This window comes from Muntiacus reevesi, chromosome 20 (genome assembly GCF_963930625.1).
Source record: "Muntiacus reevesi chromosome 20, mMunRee1.1, whole genome shotgun sequence".
NCBI classification, from domain to species: Eukaryota; Metazoa; Chordata; class Mammalia; order Artiodactyla; family Cervidae; genus Muntiacus; species Muntiacus reevesi.
The window spans coordinates 30,031,282-30,050,106 of NC_089268.1; the positions used below are offsets into that span (position 1 = coordinate 30,031,282).

Genomic DNA, 18,825 nt, shown 5'->3' on the forward strand with positions numbered 1-18,825 from the left:
CCTGCAGCTACCTGCAACCCACGCACAGCTACAGCCAGTGGCAGGCAAGTTCATTTCTCTTTTCTGCACTGTCACTCACCTGCCCTCAACCAACTGCTCTCCACCCTCAGGAATAAGGAAGTGAGGGGGCAACGAGGAGGTTCCTGAGGGATTTGGGAGCAGGCAAGAGCACAGTGAATCAGTCAGGGAGGGAAGGAGGGCCATGTTACCCAGGGCCCAAGGATGGGAATGTCTGGTGTAAAGACTTTGGCCTTCATGCTGTTCATTTCTCCATGAGAATCTGCAACATTTGTCCCTAAGGAGCCCACAGTTAATGGGGAGTTCCCTTCCTCCCATCAGGAAAGGTTCACGTGCTGTAGGGAAAACCCCCATGTCCTTTATCTGTGCAAGTTTAGTGAGGGAGCATTGGCCTTTGGGCTTTCTCCTGATATTATGAAAAAAACTGTGATTTTGGGAGGGACTTTCTCATCTTCAGGGGTACTATATCTCCCAGTTAATAGCTCATTTGCTGGTAAGAGATGTACGAATATTCCAGTCTAGTGGAAGAGACCATGGAAGACCCCATGGTGTCTGCCATCAGACATATCCCTAAGTGACAATCAAATCATAGACTCAGCCGTGTAGGAGATTCCATCCAAAAAAAAGAAAAGCTCTAGTCTCTCATCGTAGGGCATCAGTACAAGCAAATGCCCTCCTAACAAGTTAAGAGTGCCCACCCCAGAGCACTTGACTCATAATTGCAATGAGCAACATCTACGCTGAGTGGGGTTACATTCATAAGCACTTCTACCAGAGGTGGTTCTTGAGACAGTTATAAAGATGAGGAGACTAGTGGGAAAGAGGGTGGACACGTTTCAGGCTGTGAGAAAACATACAGGTGATCACGAGGGAGAAATGAGATGGAGGAAGAAAGGAAGGGAGGGAGATGGAGGACACAGAGAGGGACAAGCTCCACTAGCCAGACTATGGGCAGAGTGTTGGGGTCAATCCTGAAATCAACCCCCACCCCCACATCCTAACCAGAGAAGTCCTGACAGAGCCTCAGGCAGGCAGGCCAGAGACTGCTCTAACACTCACTCACTTTTCTGAAAGTTTGTTCCCACCTAAAGTATATCTATTCCCAAGGAGCCCCTGCTAGAGGCATAAAATCTCGAGATCCCCAAGGTGAATATCTTGCTATGACCACCATCATCCCCAGGAATAAGAGTGGTTTAATTGGGTGTGGGAACCAGAGAGTAAGAAGGGGCATGGTGCCAAGTTTCACTTCATAACAAACAGCTTTAAATAAGGAGAGGGGAAGTAGTTTATTTTTTCTAAATTTTATTAACATTATGTCACAGTAAAGAAATCACTTCATAATAAATCATTTCACTATTGTCTACAGGCAGAGAGTCAGTGTGACTCAATGATTATTGAGTCATATGAGAGAGAAACACTGAGCTAAATATAGATGCAACACAGTAATTAGAAGAACATGGATCACAACCTAAAGTGGTCTATCATGTTGATTGGGAAAAGAAATAGGAGTTTTTCTATGAATCAGACAGAACCAAGACAGGATGAAACTGCAACTGTCATTGAATATCATCTCTAATAGGCCTTCAAATTCTAATATATTCTAACATATCAAATATACACAATTTTGCCAATATTCGATCTTGCTAGAATGAAAGAATCAATTGGTTAGAAATATTCTAGTCTTTCATCACAATCCACCCGAAATCTTTTGCTTCTCCTATCTCTCCATCTGCAGGATGGTCACCCGCCAATGCAGGGGTAAGTCAGGAAGAGTATATGGCCCTTTTTGATGCCATAGTCTCCCATGATCTTCCCATCTTCCAGTTTCTTTCCATTGCAGTTCACAATCTGCTTCTTAGGGGGTATAGCGGTCTTCATCTTGATCATCTCCTTCACCTGGGTCACTGAGCTGGACCTTCGCACCTGGAGCTCGTGCCTCTGCCCCTCATCACCCGGCTCCACCAAAACCAAGGGCAACTCCTCATCACTGGGCTTCACCACCTTCAGGGTGAGGTGGATGGTCGTCTCCTTGTCGATGCCATACGATGACAGAGTTCTCTGGGACTTCAGGGTCTTCGAGCCCAGCTGGAGGACCTGTTCCTGAACGGGAACCTTGGTCCTAGACCGGACATATTCATTGATCTTATTCACTCTGTCTCCCGGATGGGCAATGAAGGACATTGGTCTCCATTGCTCAGAGTGGACAGTCACCTGGACAAAAAAAGGCCAAGAGACAGTTCTAGAATGTCTGTCCTCTTCTACACCCATTGTGCCCACTCCTTCATCGCTACCCCATTCACTGCCAGTCTGATTCTCCAGATCCTTTACAACAAACCGTGTCCTTCCCTTGTTTCAAACTTGTCTTTTGAAATTACTACGTTATAATGTAAGAAAACCAGCCTTACTCTTTTGTAACCATACCTCTTATCTATCCCCAAAATGTTATCAATGGTTTCCCACCTCATTTACCTGTCTCCTATCCAGATAAACTTTGTCAGATGTCAAAAACAAAACATCTGAAAATGTACACTAGGATTTATAAACACCTCTCAAAGGGAATTTCGAAGACTTGACAATCTCATGGAATACTCATAGGGTTGTCCTCCATGACTCTGACTACTTTAGATCAAAACCCTGTTTAGGAAACATCTTCTCTGTACTGTTAGTACTTTTTTTGGTAATAATAATTCATTTCTTATAGTGTCCCTATTTTCAGTATCACTTGGCCACATGTATTTCCTATGTTTTCCTATCCACCCATTATAGAATATGATCTCTTCCTTTAATCAAATTGGGGCTCCACTCACAGAAATTAGGGACTACTTCTGAATCTTACTTCAGTAATCTCAACACTGGTAATCTCATTCCTGTGCTGTAGCTGGAAAGTCTCAGAGGACTTCTTTCAGGCCTCATTCAAAAATATCTCCCCAGTCCAGATGCCACAGAGATTTCTTTACTGAACTGTCACTCTTCGGTGCTAGCATGGCCCTCATTCCAGGTTCTCTTTGTAGAGAATATAGTCTTACACAAGGTAATGTAACAGGACATTAACAACTTAAAATAAGTGAATCCTGTCAACCTCTCTTTTGGGAAAAGAAGAAAGCTTAAGTTTAATTGCCCTGGAGGCCTAAACAGGGTAAAAGAGAAAGGGATCAAGACAATATTTTCATAGTTTCAAGCTTGCCAGCCCTGTTGAGCATAAAGCCCACTCCTGCTTCCTATCATATACCCCTAAGTGTGACCAGTGCAAGGTCTTGATGTAAGAGAACTCAGGAGCCCAAGAACTCTTTATAGGAACTTTCTTCACATTCAGTAGGTATCGATGCCCATCTCCTCCCCTTCCAGATGTCTTCCCAGCAACCCCCAACTTCATCTCCCAGCGCACTGTCCCTCATCTATTCCTCAGCCTTTCCCATGTCTCAGAGGTCTTCTCCCTTCCCCCACCCCTAGTATCAAATCTCAACTCACATCGATGGCAGTGGCTGCCATGTCTGCAACCAGAGGAGCAGAATCAGGAGACAGTGCAAAGGACCTCGCCTCCTCCAGTTTATATAAGCAGCTGAACCGGAAATACCCTGCCTGCCTGCTGTGTTTATTAAGCTTCCCTGTACCATTTGCTCTTGCATGGTATGCTGAATTTACTTTCACTTTTGCTACTGGGGAGTCAATAAACAAAAATACCTCCTAACCAAGCACTTCTCAGGTCAGCCAATCCATTTGCCCTCCTTGTTCCAAACATGGGATGGTCTTTCTCTGTTGAGAATTTTTCTCTGATTAACCACCCACCACTTCCAATCCTGACTTGCGACTTCCAGCCTGCAGCTCTGACCCTCATTAGCTTGAAGACCTTTAACACTGGTGGTCCTCCCCTTAGCTTTTAAGAGGCCGCCCCCCACCCCACCCCCGCCGGCTGCCGCCATTAGTCAGAGAACTTCCTGAGAACAGGGGTGCCCGGGAGAGGACAGTGAGAGTTGCCATGTGTGATGTGACCAGGAGCAGCCTGTTAACCCTAGCTTAGCAGAATGTGAGAAGCTGGTCTAGAGAAAACATGGGATAAATAACTCTGGACTGAGAAGAGCCATGAATTCCGGTCCTAGGGCTGACACTCAGTTAACGTGGGCAAATTTGTTCACTTCCCTGGATGTTGGTTTTCTGGTCTATAAAATGATATGATTGGAGAGAATTCCTAAGTGTATTCCAGGCTCAGAAAATTTTGTTTATAAATATTATTTACAAAGAACTTCAGATTCCTGGGTCTTGAGCTTTCTAGCACTTCCTACGGTATCTGCAAACCAAACTCACTACCTGAGAGCAACCCAAATCCAACAGTCAAAAGCTGACTACCAATTTCCACATGGAAAACAATCACACATCTCTTTCACACCACAGTGCCTCCATTTCCTAACCTTTACTCCTGGATATTCACTAGGAGCTATTTGCTCCCCGGCTCTTCAGATTTGGATTAGGACAAAAAGGGAATACATAAATGTGTGTCCTCAGGGAATTTTCTTGATATATCCTCCGAACATTCCAAATTAATCGCTATCTTTTCCCAAAGTCTCAGGTCTGTGCGCGCTAAGTCACTTCAGTCGTGTCTGACTCATTGCGACCCCGTGGACTGCAGGCTCCTCTGTCCATGGGATTCTCCAGGCAAGAATACTGGAGTGGTTTGCTGTGCCCTCCTCCAAGGGATCTTCCTGATCAGGCATCAGACTCACGTCTCTTGTGTCTCCTGCATTGGCAGGCAGGTTCTTTACTACTAGCGCCTCCTGGGAACCCCTCAAACCCACTTTAAGAAAAACATTTATTGAAAAGTGCTTTAAATGCTTTCAGAATACAAGGTCTGTAAAAATGCCAAGTTGTCGTCTTTGTTTACTGTGTTTTCACTGATCATTTACCATACCTTGATAACTATCAAATGATCCCGTTTAGTCCAGGGATTTCTATCCTGGAGAACTTGGCTTTACACAAGTGCCTACACAGAGTAATGGGATCCAAGAACTCATTCCAATGTATCAATAAGCTTAACATAAATTATGTTCTCCTATTTGAAGCTCTTATCAGTTAATAAAATTGGAAAAACTAATTGCCGTTTAGGTTATTTTGTGGGATAGACATACTTTTTTAAACTCATAGGGAGTGTTTGAAGGGGAAAGAATGCCTGATGGAATAGCTTGGAGACCTTGATCTTCTATTCTCCCTTCAGATATCTCACCACATTCTCTATTTAGAAAACATCATTATGACATCTAACCCCTCCACTGTCCAATAGGATATGAGGACTCTGAAACATCACCAGTGGCCAGGCAGAAAATGCCTGATCAGGTTGAGGGTGACAGAGAAAGTGAAACCCCTGCAGTAGGACAAGGATAGGGGATGGGTCTGGAGAGAGAAAGGGAAAACTGCACAAAGCAGACTTGAAGGAAGTGTTCTCAGTTTTCAAATTTTATTTGTACCTTAGGTCTTCATGTCATTTCTGGAAAGAGAACAGGGAAAGTAGATGGTTAAAACTTATTATAATTAAATCTCTCTCTTCTCATAACCTTTCTCTCACCCCAAGGCATACAGGATCTTAGTTCTCTGGACCAGGGATTGAACCCATGCCCCTGGAGAGTGGAGTCTTAGCCATTGGACCTCCAGGGAAGTCTAGCCTACACCATCTTGGTGCCAACATCTGCATTCTCTGGGGAAGCAGGGAACCTTAGCCAGAATCTCCTGGTGGGAGAGCCCAGGAATGACATTTCCCAGGGATGATATTTGTCTGTGGATACCCCTCAGATCTGTGCCCTCAGTTGGCCCTGAGCTGCGGATCTGTAGGTCTAGCTGCTTTCATGCAGGGTTCCCTGGACTCCCTGCATGTTTTGAACATGCCAAGGTCTCTCTGTCACTGGGTCACTGAGCATGACTTTCCATCCACTGTATTCCCAACACTGTGGATTTACAATAATATGCAAGGTAAGCAGCATCTCCTCCAGGAAAACCTCCCTGACACTCTTCCATCCTGTTCAGGGTTACATGCCCATCTTCTGTTCTTTTATATTTCCTCTGCAAACCTCTCAGAGACCATTTATCCAGCCATAAGTTCATCTGCTTATTGTGCTTTACCCTCGCTCAACAGTAGGAGTCTAGGAGGTCATAATTGTGCCTCTTTTTTGGCTGTGCCACGTAGCTTATGGGATCATAGTTCCCTGACCAGGGATCGAACCTGTGCCCCCTGCATTGGAAGTGGGGCATTTTAATGTCTGGACCACCAGGGAAGTCCTTCATAATTGTGTCTTAATTGTCTTGTATGTTTAGCACTCCTCAGGCATGCTGTCTGGCACACTAAATAATAAATATTCAGTAAATACATGAATGAATTATTAAATGGATAAATAAGTGAATAAAAAGTGAGAAATAACATTTAGTGAGTATCATTATATTTCAGAAACCACATAAGATATTATTAAATGGTACCTCATTAAAATTTTAGCATTCTAGTGAGGTAAGTATTAGTAATTTTGTTGATAAGCAAGAGTCCTATTAGTAGTAGCTGGTAAACAAGGGTTCAAATACAAACCTCTATTTCTACACTCCTTGTCTTCTTTTCCTCTTTCAGTGGAAAGAAAAGTGAGGCGTGTGTACACGTGTGTGGTTTTTTATTACAGCAAAGATACAGGTTGAGGGAAGGAATAGAGAGATAAAGGAAAGCCGAATATGCAAGGAGCCTTAGGATGAATGAGAGCAAGAAGGGTTTGGCGGAGGGGGTTCTGTTCGTAGGCAGAAGCTTCCCTGGGTGGTGGGCCCTACCTGGAACAACATATGCGCCTCCACTGGGCAGAAGGGACCAGAGTCCGTGAGTGCAGGACTCAGAGTCTGGAGGAAGGCTGCACCCTGGTGCAAAGGTAGAGGAGAACTGCTTTCTCAGGACTATGAGTGGAAAAAGACAACACTCAAGGCAATTCCACAGAGCAGTAAAGACACTGCCCGCTGGAGCTGGGGATTTCCTACTTAGACAGGATCTGGATTCTGGGAAACGGTGATCTTTCAAGGAAGGAGAATAACAAATCCGGACTTGGAGCTCTCTTTTCCCTCTTCCCTTCTTATGTGAAATTCCCTCCCAGCCCAAGTCCAGGGAGAGGGCTATCCTAAATGCCCCAATGTCCTTTTGCTGACCACAGGTTTTTCTTGGGAACTGACTCCTCTTTGCTTTTTACTGCAGCATCCATCTGACTTTTTTTTTCATCTGTCACAAACTTTTTCAGAGGCAAATAAAAATCGCTTTTCTTTTGCTCCTCTAACAAATCCGGAAAACCAGCCAAGGTCAAAGATCATGCTGTGGAGATTTTGGCAGGTTTTAAATCAAGTGTCTCAGATATCCAGAGCCTCCCAGCTCAGTCCTAGCTGGCCAGGTGATCTAGAGCTTGTCACTGTCCCCAGTGGGATGCCCTGGAGCAGATGCTTCTTTCCCATTGCTTTCATAAATGCCAGTGAAAGAGGTTGTAAAACTGGGATCAGGAATATTGCTTCAGAAATGCCAAGCAAACTCAATCAAAATGCACCTGTGAATTCTTATATAATGATGGTTAGGGGGAAAGTCCGTCCACTCTCAAGAAGGACCATTTGGAAAATGTCTGCCAAACTCCAAAATGGACATGCCAAATTAAAACAACCCAAATGTTTTTCAGTAATAGGGAAATAGATAATTGAACTGTAGAACAGCATTAGCAATAAACATGGTTGAATTATACCTGCAAGCAACCATACGGATGGACATGCCACATACCAATTGAGTGAAAGAAAACAAGGCCTAGGAGACTACAGAAAGTATGATACTCTTCATAACTCTTCAAACCAAACAAAACTACACAGAGAGACAGAGAAAGAGATAAGTTACTTTGAAATTCAGAGTATATTTGTTTTATTAAATAAATGAAACCCAATCTAAATGCTGATAGGAGTTACTTAAAGATTTTCAACAGGGAATAAGGCATTTAAGAACCCTCTGATAGCCTATCCTGTTATATTTAGAGTCTAAAGTTTAACTTTGGGAACTTAATGTTTGGTGACACAATGTATTGAATATAACTAATGCATGTTTTGTGTTAGTCGTTTGGTTGTGTTCAACTCTTTGTGACTCCATGGACTGTAGCCTGCCAGACTCCTCTGTTCATGAGATTCTCCAGGCATGAATACTGGAGTTGGCTGCCATTTCCTTCTCCATAATGTGTGTTACCTTATTAATTAATTCAGAGATTAACATAAATTAATTAAGAGATTAACTTTATTAAAGGTACAATAATGTTATAACCTGGGCTTCCCTGGTGGCTCAGCTGGTAAAGAAATCTGCCAGCAATGTAGGAGACCTGGGTTTGATCCCTGGGTTGGGAAGATCCCCTGGAATAGGGAAAGGCTACCCTCTCCAGTATTCGCCTGGAGAATTCCATTGAGCGTATAGTCCATGAGATTGCAAAGAGTTGGACACTATTGAGTGGCTTTCATTCACTCACTCACTCAGTATTATGACCTAAAACATAAATGGTTCTAAAGGGAAATAAATATAAGCAAAACTGAATAATCAGTGTTTGGACCATATACGTGTGCATTTAAGCTGTCATAAAAATTTGAAAACCGTGAGTGTTGATTATGACAAAATTATGCTTTAGAGTTTGCATATGTTACAAATATTCATTTGTGATACCAAAGTTGGTGACAAAAATATAAGTTTTTAAAAACTCATATACATATCCTAAATCCAACAATTCCAGTTCAGGAATTTATTCTATTAATATACTCATATGTATTAAATAAAATACATGTCAATGCAAGTATATAGTCATGTGGTATTATTTGTAATTAAAAATAGAAACAATATTTATCAATAAGGAACTAAAAAAAAAAAGAATGGGAAAAAATGACCTCAGATGATTAAAAAAATGATGAGTTGTAAGGGGATTTTAGTGCATCAAATGAAGATTAAACAATGTCCTAAATGGCTCTTCAAAACTTGAGATTCAAAAAAAAACAAAAACTTGAGATTCTTGAATTTGTGCTTAGTCCAACACAGAGAGAACAAAATAGAAGAACCTGAAAATTTACAACAAAGAGAACAGCCTGCATTAGATTACCTCTCCTGTCAATAATAATTATAAATTCTCTGAAAATAAAAATATATAAAAAACAACTTCACGTAAAGTCAGTGGGAATGATCAAAAGCAAGGAGAAGCTAGAGAACATTTGACCCTTGAAAAAAGAGAGTTATTCTATCAGGAAATTAAAGAGAAATCCCAGGAAAGAGGAAACTGCAAAAGGACACTCCCCCACCCGCAAACTACATACTTATGAAAGAGAAATTCAGTCAAAAGTATTGCTTTGTTAATACCTTCTGGATACATAACAGAATATTGAGAAATAGTGCAGTATTCCAAACAAAATAGGTGCTTAATAATTGATTGCTGAATTAATGAAAACTAATTCATTAATCCGTATTTTACATTAGTTTCTTTCGTCTTCACTTGGTGAGTCTGAGATTCCATTGTGAGGCTCCATGTGTTTTCTGCACGTTCATGGCTTCCTCACTCCCACTGGACCACATTTGACCAGGAGGAGCAGGGGGAGAGAAGGAGCTGCTGATGGTGATGTGCTGGGAAAGAGGCTGAGTGAGTGATGACAGAAGAGAACGTCCACCAGGTATGACCTGACAAGAACCCAGGGTGAGCTATTATAAAACAGGTGAGAACACACGTTCAGACAGCCCTCAGGAAAAGGCCTCTAGGTCTGGACAGGAATAGGCCATTGTTAACCACAGCTCGCTGGTGAACTTCCTCCTTCTGGGCTTCTCTGAACATCCAGGGTTTCCAAAAAGTCAGGAGCCCTGAATTTTCATGGTTCAGTGAGCCCTTCAGAAGTGAACTGGTGATTATATCTTGAGGTTCTTGAATAATGTCCCTTAAATGCTGCCAACTTATGTGTCATATTACATACACTCATAGGCTATAGATCTTCTGATTTTTAATTATCTGTACAAATGTTTCCATTTGTATCCAATTCAGTAGCTTCTATATGTTTCTCTCTCTCTGCTCTACTAAGTGGTATCCAACTCTTTGTGACCCTGTGGACTGTAAGCTCCTCTCTTCATGGGATTTTCCAGGCAAGAATACTAGAGTGGGTTGCCATTTCCTCCTCCAGGGGATCTTCCCGACCCAGGGATTGAACCTGTATCTCCTTCACTGCAGGCAGATTCTTTACCTGCTGAATCATCGGGGAAGCCCCTCTACATGTTTCTAACATAACCTACATTTTTCCCTTAATCATTTGGTTCCCCAGTGTAACTCTTCCTATCTTAATGCACAACATACATTAGCTCATTTCCACACAGTGAATTGATAAATATTTCATATTAATATTGATTTCTCTGCTGTGTTTCAAACCTCTTGGAAGAATTCTCTGATACCCACACTACCCACACACACACACTCGTACACTTTATTCTTTCATTCTCTATGCCTTTGACCTCGTACTTGCCCCAAACTCAGTTGTGTAGTGGCTACTTATGTTGGAATTGTGTCTCTGACCATCTCTATCTGCTTCAGACACTTTGAGGTTGTGATTGAATGATCTTGTGCTGGAGTATCTAATAGATAAGTGTCCACACAGACTGAGTGCATTCGGAATGTTAGTCCTAAAGCCTCTGTTAAACCATTTGTTCAACAAATCAGATTTCATGAAAACATATTGTTTACACAGCTTCATTTAATTCTCTATTGTATTTCCCCTACAGTCTGTCTAGAAAGGACTTTCTTGTATGGGAACATTAGGGCCTCTGGGCAGAGGAAGTTGATAAACAGGCAAGAAGAGTAGAGGTTTTCTGGTTCCACTAAGAGAAAGAAGATGGAGGTGGTATATGGTCAGGCCACTCAAGATGGATGCTCTCTTGCTCTCTCTGTTCACTCCTGCTGACCAGTTCCTGCCTTACCTCACCCTACTCACAGGACTGACCTTCCCCCCTCTTAGTCATAGAGCTTAATCAGTAACTATCTCCGTGCTGGCCCCAGGCTCCGGCAGTGATTGTTCTTATCTTTGGGTCAGATCAGAACAGTTTCACTATGCTAGTTATCAGAGAAAAACATCTGATCCTTGACTGGCATAATGGAGGGGTTAACCTGCCTCCTGAGAAATCTGTATGCAGGTCAAGAAGCAACAGTTAGAACTGGACATGGAATAACAGGATGGTTCCAAATCGGGAAAGGAGTACGTCAAGGTTGTATGTTGTCACCCTGCTTATTTAACTTATACGCAGAGTACATTATGCAAAACGCTGGGCTGGATGAAGCACACGCTGGAATCAAGTTTGCCAGGAGAAAAATACAATAAACTCTGATATGCAGGTGACACCACCCTTATGGCAAAAACAAAGAATTAAAGAGCCTCTCGGTGAAAGTGAAAGAGGAGAGTGAAAAAGTTGGCTTAAAGCTCAACATTCAGAAAACTAATCACATGGCATCTGGTCCCATCACTTCATGGCAAATAGATGGGGAAACAGTGGAAACAGTGACAGCTTTTATTTTGGGGGGGCTCCAAACTCACTGCAGATGGTAACTACAGCCATGAAATTAAAAGACACTTGCTCCTTGGAAGAAAAGTTATGACCAACCTTGACAGCATATTAAAAAGGAGAGGCATTACTTTGCCAACAAGGATCTGTCTAGTCAAGGCTGTGGTTTTTCCAGTAGTCATATATGGATGTGAAAGTTGAACTATAAGAAAACTGAGTGCCGAAGAATTGATGCTTTTGAACTGTGGTGTTGGAGAAGACTCTTGAGAGTCTCTTGAACAGCAAGGAGATCCAACCAGTCAATCCTAAAGGAAATCAGTCTTGAATATTCCTTGGAAGGACTGATGCGAAGAACTGACTCATTTGAAAAGACCCTGATGCTGAGAAAGATTAAAGGCAGGAGGAGAAGGGGATGACAGAGGATGAGATGGTTGGATGGCATCACCAACGCAATGGACATGAGTTTGAGTAAACTCCAGGAGTTGGTGATGGACAGGGAGGTCTGCGTGCTGTAGTCCATGGGGTTGCAAAGAGCTGAACATGACTGAGTGACTGAACTGAACTGAACTGAACTGATGAGAGGTGTGCTCCTCTGCTCGTTTCCCTGGTAATAGACGGGCAAACCAGAAGTTAATTCTCCCTATAACTGGTAACCTCCCCTCATCCCTACTCCCACAGCTAATGTTTGCTCTCTGCCTTATGCTGTGCAGGGATCACTCCAGGATCTTTCTCTATCCAATAAACTGATATTCAGTAAATCATTAATGTCTCTGTCACTGTTCTGGGCTCTTTCTTCAGACTTAAGGCTGGGTGTTTACAGGGCTTGAGAACTTTCATGGTGTAGCCCAATAGGTAATCATGAAAAAAATATATTACAAATGTTTGAAAAGTGGAATTAGGCTTAGCATTCACTGTAGGGCAAGATTAGAATTAATAAACAAAATGGGATATCTACATTGAAATTATAATAAGGCTAGTAAGGAGGCCAAGGAGACAAGATTAGTTCATGGATGGCTGAAATGAGGATTAGGATTAAAATAGAGTTAATGCTGCTGTTGTTTGCTGATGCCAGAGTAAATGCTGAATCAAAGCTATTTTATGTTGGGACTGGAATGGAGGTGGAAGTGTTAGTCACTAAGTCGTGCCCGACTCTTTGTGACCCCATGGCCTGGAGCCTGCCAGGCTCCTCCATCCATGAAATTCTCCAGGCAAGAATACTGGAAAAAAACAAACAAACAAAAGAATACTGGAGTGCCATTCCCTTCTCCAGGGGATTTCCCCATCCAGGGATTGAACCTGGGCTACACATTGCAGGTGGATTCTTTACCATCTGAGCCACCAAACCCAGGCTTTTCCTTTTTCTTATTTTATCAGCACGTACCTGAGAGAATTTGGTATTGCTGTCATTGCCATGGGAAAGCTGGGACATGGTATCTGTGAGATGAGGACTCCAGAACCCTTTACACGTTCTTCAGAGACATTCACTCACTCATTCTTTTATAGAACTAATTAGGGACCAACTTTCTGCAACTTCCTGGTCCTTGCTTCTAGGACTCTGAAATCCAGTGCAGGAACTGAGGAACACACACCATGTACCAAAACGTCCTCCAGGCAGGCTATCGTTTCTTGGGATACTTTGGAGCATGTCATAAACTCTTATTCCAGGGGAGCAAACACTTTTTAGACTGGGATGATTTCCTCAAAGTTAAAAAAAAAATACTTATGGTTGCACTGGGTCTCAGTTGCAGCATACAAGATCTTTTAGTTGTAACATGGGAACACTTAGGGCATGTGGGTCTAGTTCTCTGATCAGGGATGGAACCCAGGTGTTCTACACTGGGAGCATGGTCAGAGAAGTCCCCAGTTTCCTCAAAGTTTACTGAGAGCTTGAGAATTCTCACCTGGGCTGGGGAGACACTATTTGTATCCAACTGCAGGATGAAGATCATGAAAACTCAACTGAGTCCTCTCGGGTCCACATCTCCGACATTGTTAAGCTGCTACTAAATTTTGGGTCTTAGTTTCTGCATCTGATAAAGGATATTACATGTTTCATAGTACTGTAATAGAGATTAAAAGAGCTAATGTGTGTAAACTACTTTAAATGGTACCTGGGATATCATACTATTTAAATACTTAATAATAACAATATGATAATTATCATCTTTCTGAGCAAGAATAAAGGACTGATGACCCTGGACAGGTCTTAGGTCAGGAGTCTGAGATGCCAGATGTAATACCACATATTGCCATTACTAGTGTTAGTCATTTAGTCGTGTCTGACTTTTTGAGACCCATGAACTAGCCCGCCAGGCTCTTCTTTTCATGGGATTCTCCGGGCAAGAATACTGGAGTGGTTTGCCATTCCCTTCTCCAGAGGATCTTCCCAACCGAAGGATAGAACCCAGGTCTCCTGCATTATAGGCAGATTCTTTACTGTCTGAGCTACAGGGAAGATTCATTAGATGGCACCAATCCTTCCTTGTCAAAACTGTTCCACCAGCATAAATATTTTGATGTCTCCCTCTGTGTCTTAGAGGTTGGTCTGTCATCTGTGGGTGCCAGAGAAGAGGAAACAGCAGAACTGAAGAAACTAAGGTTTCTCCTAAGCCTCTGTTCTGACTTCCAGCCCAAGGATATGGAAATGTTTGATGCTGGTATGAAAACAACTGCCTGGAATTGTGAAGTTGCCTGATGGAACTCATGGGACCTGGGATTTAGTCCTAACACTGTGTGTCCTTGGGTGAGTCTCGGAACTCCCTGGGCTTTATCTCCCTATCTCCTTGCTGTCATGTGGGGGTAAAATAGAATGAGATAGCAAAATAGACACATCAGTTCAGTTTAGTTCAGTCGCTCAGTTGTGTCCGATCTTTGCGACCCCATGAACCGCAGCACACCAGTCCTCCCTGCCCATCACCAGCTCCCGGAGTTTACCCAAACTCAAGTTCATTGAGTCGGTGATGCCATCTAGCCATCTCATCCTCTGTTGTCCCCTTCTCCTCCTGCCCCAAATCCCTCCCAGCATCAGGGTCTTTTCCAATGAGTCAGCTCTTCCCATAAGGTGGCCAAAGTATTGGAGTTTCAGTTTCAGCATCAGTCCTTCCAATGAACACCCAGGACTGATCTCCTTTAGGATGGACTGGTTGGATCTCCTTACAGTCCAAGGGACTCTCAAGAGTCTTCTCCAACACCATAGTTCAAAAACATCATTTTTTGGTGCTCAGCTTTCTTCACAGTTCAACTCTCACATCCATACATGACCACTGGAAAAACCATAGCCTTGACTAGACGGATCTTTGTTGGCAAAGTAATGTCTCTGCTTTTTAATATGCTCTCTAGGTTGGTCATAACTTTCCTTCCAAGGAGTAAGCATTTTTTAATTTCATGGCTGTGGTCACCATCTGCAGTGATTTTGGAGCCCAAAAAATAAAGTCTGACCCTGTTTCCACTGTTTCCCCATCTATTTGCCATGAAGTGATGGAACCAGATGCCATGATCTTAGTTTTCTGAATGCTGAGCTTTAAGTCAACTTTTTCACTCTCCTCTTTCACTTTCATCAAGAGGTTTTTTAGTTTCTCTTTACTCTCTGCCATAAGGGTGGTGTCATCTGCATATCTGAGGTTATTGATATTTCTCCCGGCAATCTTGATTCCAGCTTGTGCTTCTTCCAGCCCAGCGTTTCTCATGATGTACTTTGCATATAAGTTAAATAAGCAGGATGACAATATACAGCCTTGACAGACTCCTTTTTGTATTTGCAACTAGTTTGCTGTTCCATGTCCAGTTCTAACTGATGCTTCCTGACCTGCATATAGGTTTCTCAAGAGGCAGGTCAGGTGGTCTGGTATTCCCGTCTCTTTCAGAATTTTCCACAGTTTATTGTGATTCACACAGTCAAAGGCTTTGGCATAGTCAATAAAGCAGAAATAGATGTTTTTCTGGAACTCTCTTGCTTTTTCGATTATCCATTGGATGTTGGCAATTTGATCTCTGGCTCCTCCGCCTTTTCTAAAACCAGCTTGGGGAAGTGGAAAAAACTTAAGAGAGAACTAAAGAAACTACAGTAGAAATTAGAAGTGGAGGTGAAGAAATAGTGACAATGTGACAAGGAGGTGAGTTAGAAATGGAAATGATAGAGTTGGGGAGATCAACCTTCACAAAATAGGGAAAATATTAAATTTGATTCATATGCTTCATACAGGGCTACATAAGTCCACTGAACACATTTTCAGTTTTTGTTTCTCTCTCTTTGTGTCACACATACACACTCACACTTGTGTGCATGCACACACAGGGGCTGTCATCCATCTCTGAGGCATCTCTCTGTGTCACACATCCACACTCACACTTGCACGCACACAGAGGGGGCTGCCATCCATTTCTGTGGTATGATGGGTGTGAGGAGAGCAGAGTTGTGTGGACACAGACTTCCTGACAAAACCACTGAGAAGGTGTTCTTGCTTTTCCAGCACATCAGGCAGCTCTCCCTCGGCTCTCCCTGGAGTCCCTGTCTTTCCCCAGCAACATCCTGAGCGCCCTCTTTACCTCCTTATTCCTCAGGGTGTATATGAGGGGATTAAGTAAAGGAGTGCCCACTGCATAGAAGAGACCAAAGAACTTGCCCCTCTTCTGGGCGTAGGGATTTTTGGGCTGGAGGTAGACAGCAATGACCGAGCTGTAGAAGACAGTGACCACAATGAGATGGGAGGAGCAGGTCCCCAGAGCCTTCCTCCATGCTACGGCAGAGTTAATCCTCAGCACTGCCTGGGCAATGGCACCGTAAGAAACTAGGATGAGGCTGAGAGGCACAACCAAGATGAATACACTGGCAACAGCCATCTGGATCTCATTGTAGGTGGTGTCTCCAGAGGAGAGGCGAATTAGAGCTGGGACCTCGCACACAAAGTCATCCACTTGCTGGTGGCGGCAGAAAGGCAGACGAAGGGTTGGTGGTGTCTGGATCACTGACTCCACCAGCCCAACGACCCAGGCCACAGCTGCCAGCTGCCGGCACAGGCGGGGGTGGATGATGGTGGCATAGTGGAGGGGTTGGCAGACAGCCACATACCGGTCAAAGGCCATCACGGTCAGGAGGACACACTCCGTGGTCCCCAGGAACAGGAAGATGAAGAGCTGGACAGAGCAGCCAAGGAAGCTGATGGTCTTCCTTGGGCCCCAGAGGTGGACCAGCATCTGCGGGACACAGCTTGTGGTGAAGCAGAGGTCCAGGAAGGAGAGGTTGGAGAGGAAAAAGTACATCGGGGAGTGGAGCCTGGGGTCCAGCACGGACAGCAGGATGATGAGTGTGTTGCCCACCAGAGTCAGGAGGTAAGAGACCAAGACAACCACGAAGAGGATTCTTTCAAGCCCTGGGTGTTCAGAGAAGCCCAGAAGGAGAAAGTCCACTGGGGAGCTGTGGTTGACCATGGCCTGTTCCTGTGCAGACCTAGAGGGATGAGGGCTGTCTGAGCTGTGTGTTCCCACCTGTCTTATGATAACTCACCCTGGGTGGTTGTCAGGTCATACCGGGTGGACATTCCTCTTCTGTCATCACTCACTCAGCCTCTTTCCCAGCACATCACCGTCCAGCAGCTCCTTCTCTTCCCCTGCTCCTCCTGGTCAAATGTGGTCCAGTGAGAGTGAGGAAGCTATGAATGTGCAGAAGATAGATGGAGCTTCACATTGGTCTCAGATTCACTGTTTCAGTTTAAAGGGGGCTGGTGTAAAGCATGGATTAATTAATTCACCCAATGTGCATTTATGGAGTGCTGCTATTTTCAGAGCCCTATTCTAAGTGTTGTCTTTTTCCTTATGTATTTTTTGGAAGAAATAGCAAGGTATATACTTTAAATACATTTTCTGATTGTAAATGAAGTCTTTAGATTTGATCATTTCTCTATTGTTCTGATGAATTTTTAGAGCTACTTATCATACTCCATGGATTTTATGCTTGTTTATTTTCAAGTTAGCTTATCAGAAACAGAATGTTTATCTAAGAGACAGGTTTTCCCTTTGTGTCTAATGACAGTTAAGTTTGCTTGCCTGAGTCACTGAAGCAGCAGTCCTGGTTGGTGAGTTGATCCACGTGCTCAGTATCTGCCACAGAAAGCCTACAGGCAGGAGGCGAGGTGGTCCCGTGTACATTAAAATTATGGAGGAGATCTCGGGGACATTGTCAAAGACTCCAAGATAAAGGTCAGGAATACCAATACACTGAGTGAATTAGAGAAAAAGTCAGAAAGATGACAGACCAACTTGGGTTGGTGTATCTGGGAAAGCTTCTTAGAGGAGGTAACTGGATTAAAAAAATAAATAGGGAAGTACTGGGGTATAGAAGGTCAGCTCAGGAATGGGGTGGAGGCTGCAGCCACTCTGGCAGTTGAGAGACAAGGACTCAGGGTTCTCTGGTCTTACAAGACCTTCAGAAGGCCGCTGAGGGATGGTGGCAGGTGGCAAAAGTGCCCCTGAAGCTCTAGGGTGGCCTGAACATCTCCCATCACAAGATCTCCATCCATGTTTAAGCTCTATTGTATCCCCTTCTTTCCAGAAAGTTCTGCTTTTGTATCTTTCTTGGTTTGTTCTTTCTTTTTCTTTCATAGTTCTTTTCTCCTTTATAGGATATATTTAAAAGTACTTTCAGATTGTTATATGCTCAAATGAAAGTGGAAGCAAAGCATATCTCTATAGTCTAAAGAGTAAGAAAGTCAACCCTGTTATACGTGCCAACCTGGACTGAACCAACGTCTCAAGTATCTTAGAAGCTCCTAGGGGCCCCTCCCTGACTGCTCAATTGCCCATTCCTGGAAGTGTAACCACCATTTTGAATTTGTTTTTAACATTTTGAATTTTAAATTGTGACTTTGTTTTCTTTTTTGAAGGTATATTTTACACACCATAAATTCACCCTTTTACAGTGTATAACCTAATGGTTTTTCATATATTCATAAATTGTGCAACTAGCATTATCAATTTCAGAATGTTTCATCTCCCAAAAAAGAAATCCCAGGCCCCTTGAGCAGTCATCACCTCCTTTATTTTATTTACTATAAAAGCCCTTGTACCCTTAATCAATAATCAAATATTTTTTAAGATTAATTCACCAGCTACCATCCTAATCTTTTTTTTGCATTTCTAACTTTCTCATTCTTTCGCCATTTCACTCCCTGTCTTCCTCTGCTTTATTCCTGAGTCTCTTTAAGTGAGATCTTTCTTAGTGAGTCTCTTCTTTTTCTCTCCTTTGATCTGTCTTTTCAACTTTTATTTTCATTTAGCAT

General features: G+C 43.1%; 2 protein-coding genes across 2 annotated transcripts; both read right to left on the reverse strand.

The window, feature by feature from the left end:
- Positions 1–1,347: 1,347 nt before the first annotated feature.
- LOC136151732 (ubiquitin D-like) lies at positions 1,348–3,570 on the reverse strand. Its single transcript, XM_065913106.1, has 2 exons — positions 3,487–3,570; positions 1,348–2,229 (listed from the first exon to the last, which is right to left on the reverse strand). Exons 1-2 carry the CDS (start codon positions 3,505–3,507, stop codon positions 1,759–1,761), a joined length of 492 nt encoding a protein of 163 aa, XP_065769178.1. The 5' UTR covers positions 3,508–3,570; the 3' UTR covers positions 1,348–1,758.
- Positions 3,571–16,024: 12,454 nt separating this feature from the next.
- Positions 16,025–16,978, reverse strand: LOC136151650 (olfactory receptor 2H1). The gene has a single exon (XM_065912947.1). The coding sequence runs from the start codon at positions 16,976–16,978 to the stop codon at positions 16,025–16,027; it is 954 nt and encodes a 317-aa protein (XP_065769019.1).
- Between the last annotated feature and the right edge of the window lie 1,847 nt (positions 16,979–18,825).

Bases quoted from the DNA above. Each gene is read 5' to 3' on its own strand.
- LOC136151732 (XM_065913106.1), bottom strand. From the start codon at position 3,507: ATGGCAGCCACTGCCATCGAT. The intron at 2,230-3,486 runs GTGAGTTGAGAT...TTTTTTGTCCAG, and splicing joins TGGCAGCCACTGCCATCGAT to GTGACTGTCCACTCTGAGCA.
- LOC136151650 (XM_065912947.1), bottom strand. From the start codon at position 16,978: ATGGTCAACCACAGCTCCCCAGTGGACTTTCTCCTTCTGGGCTTCTCT.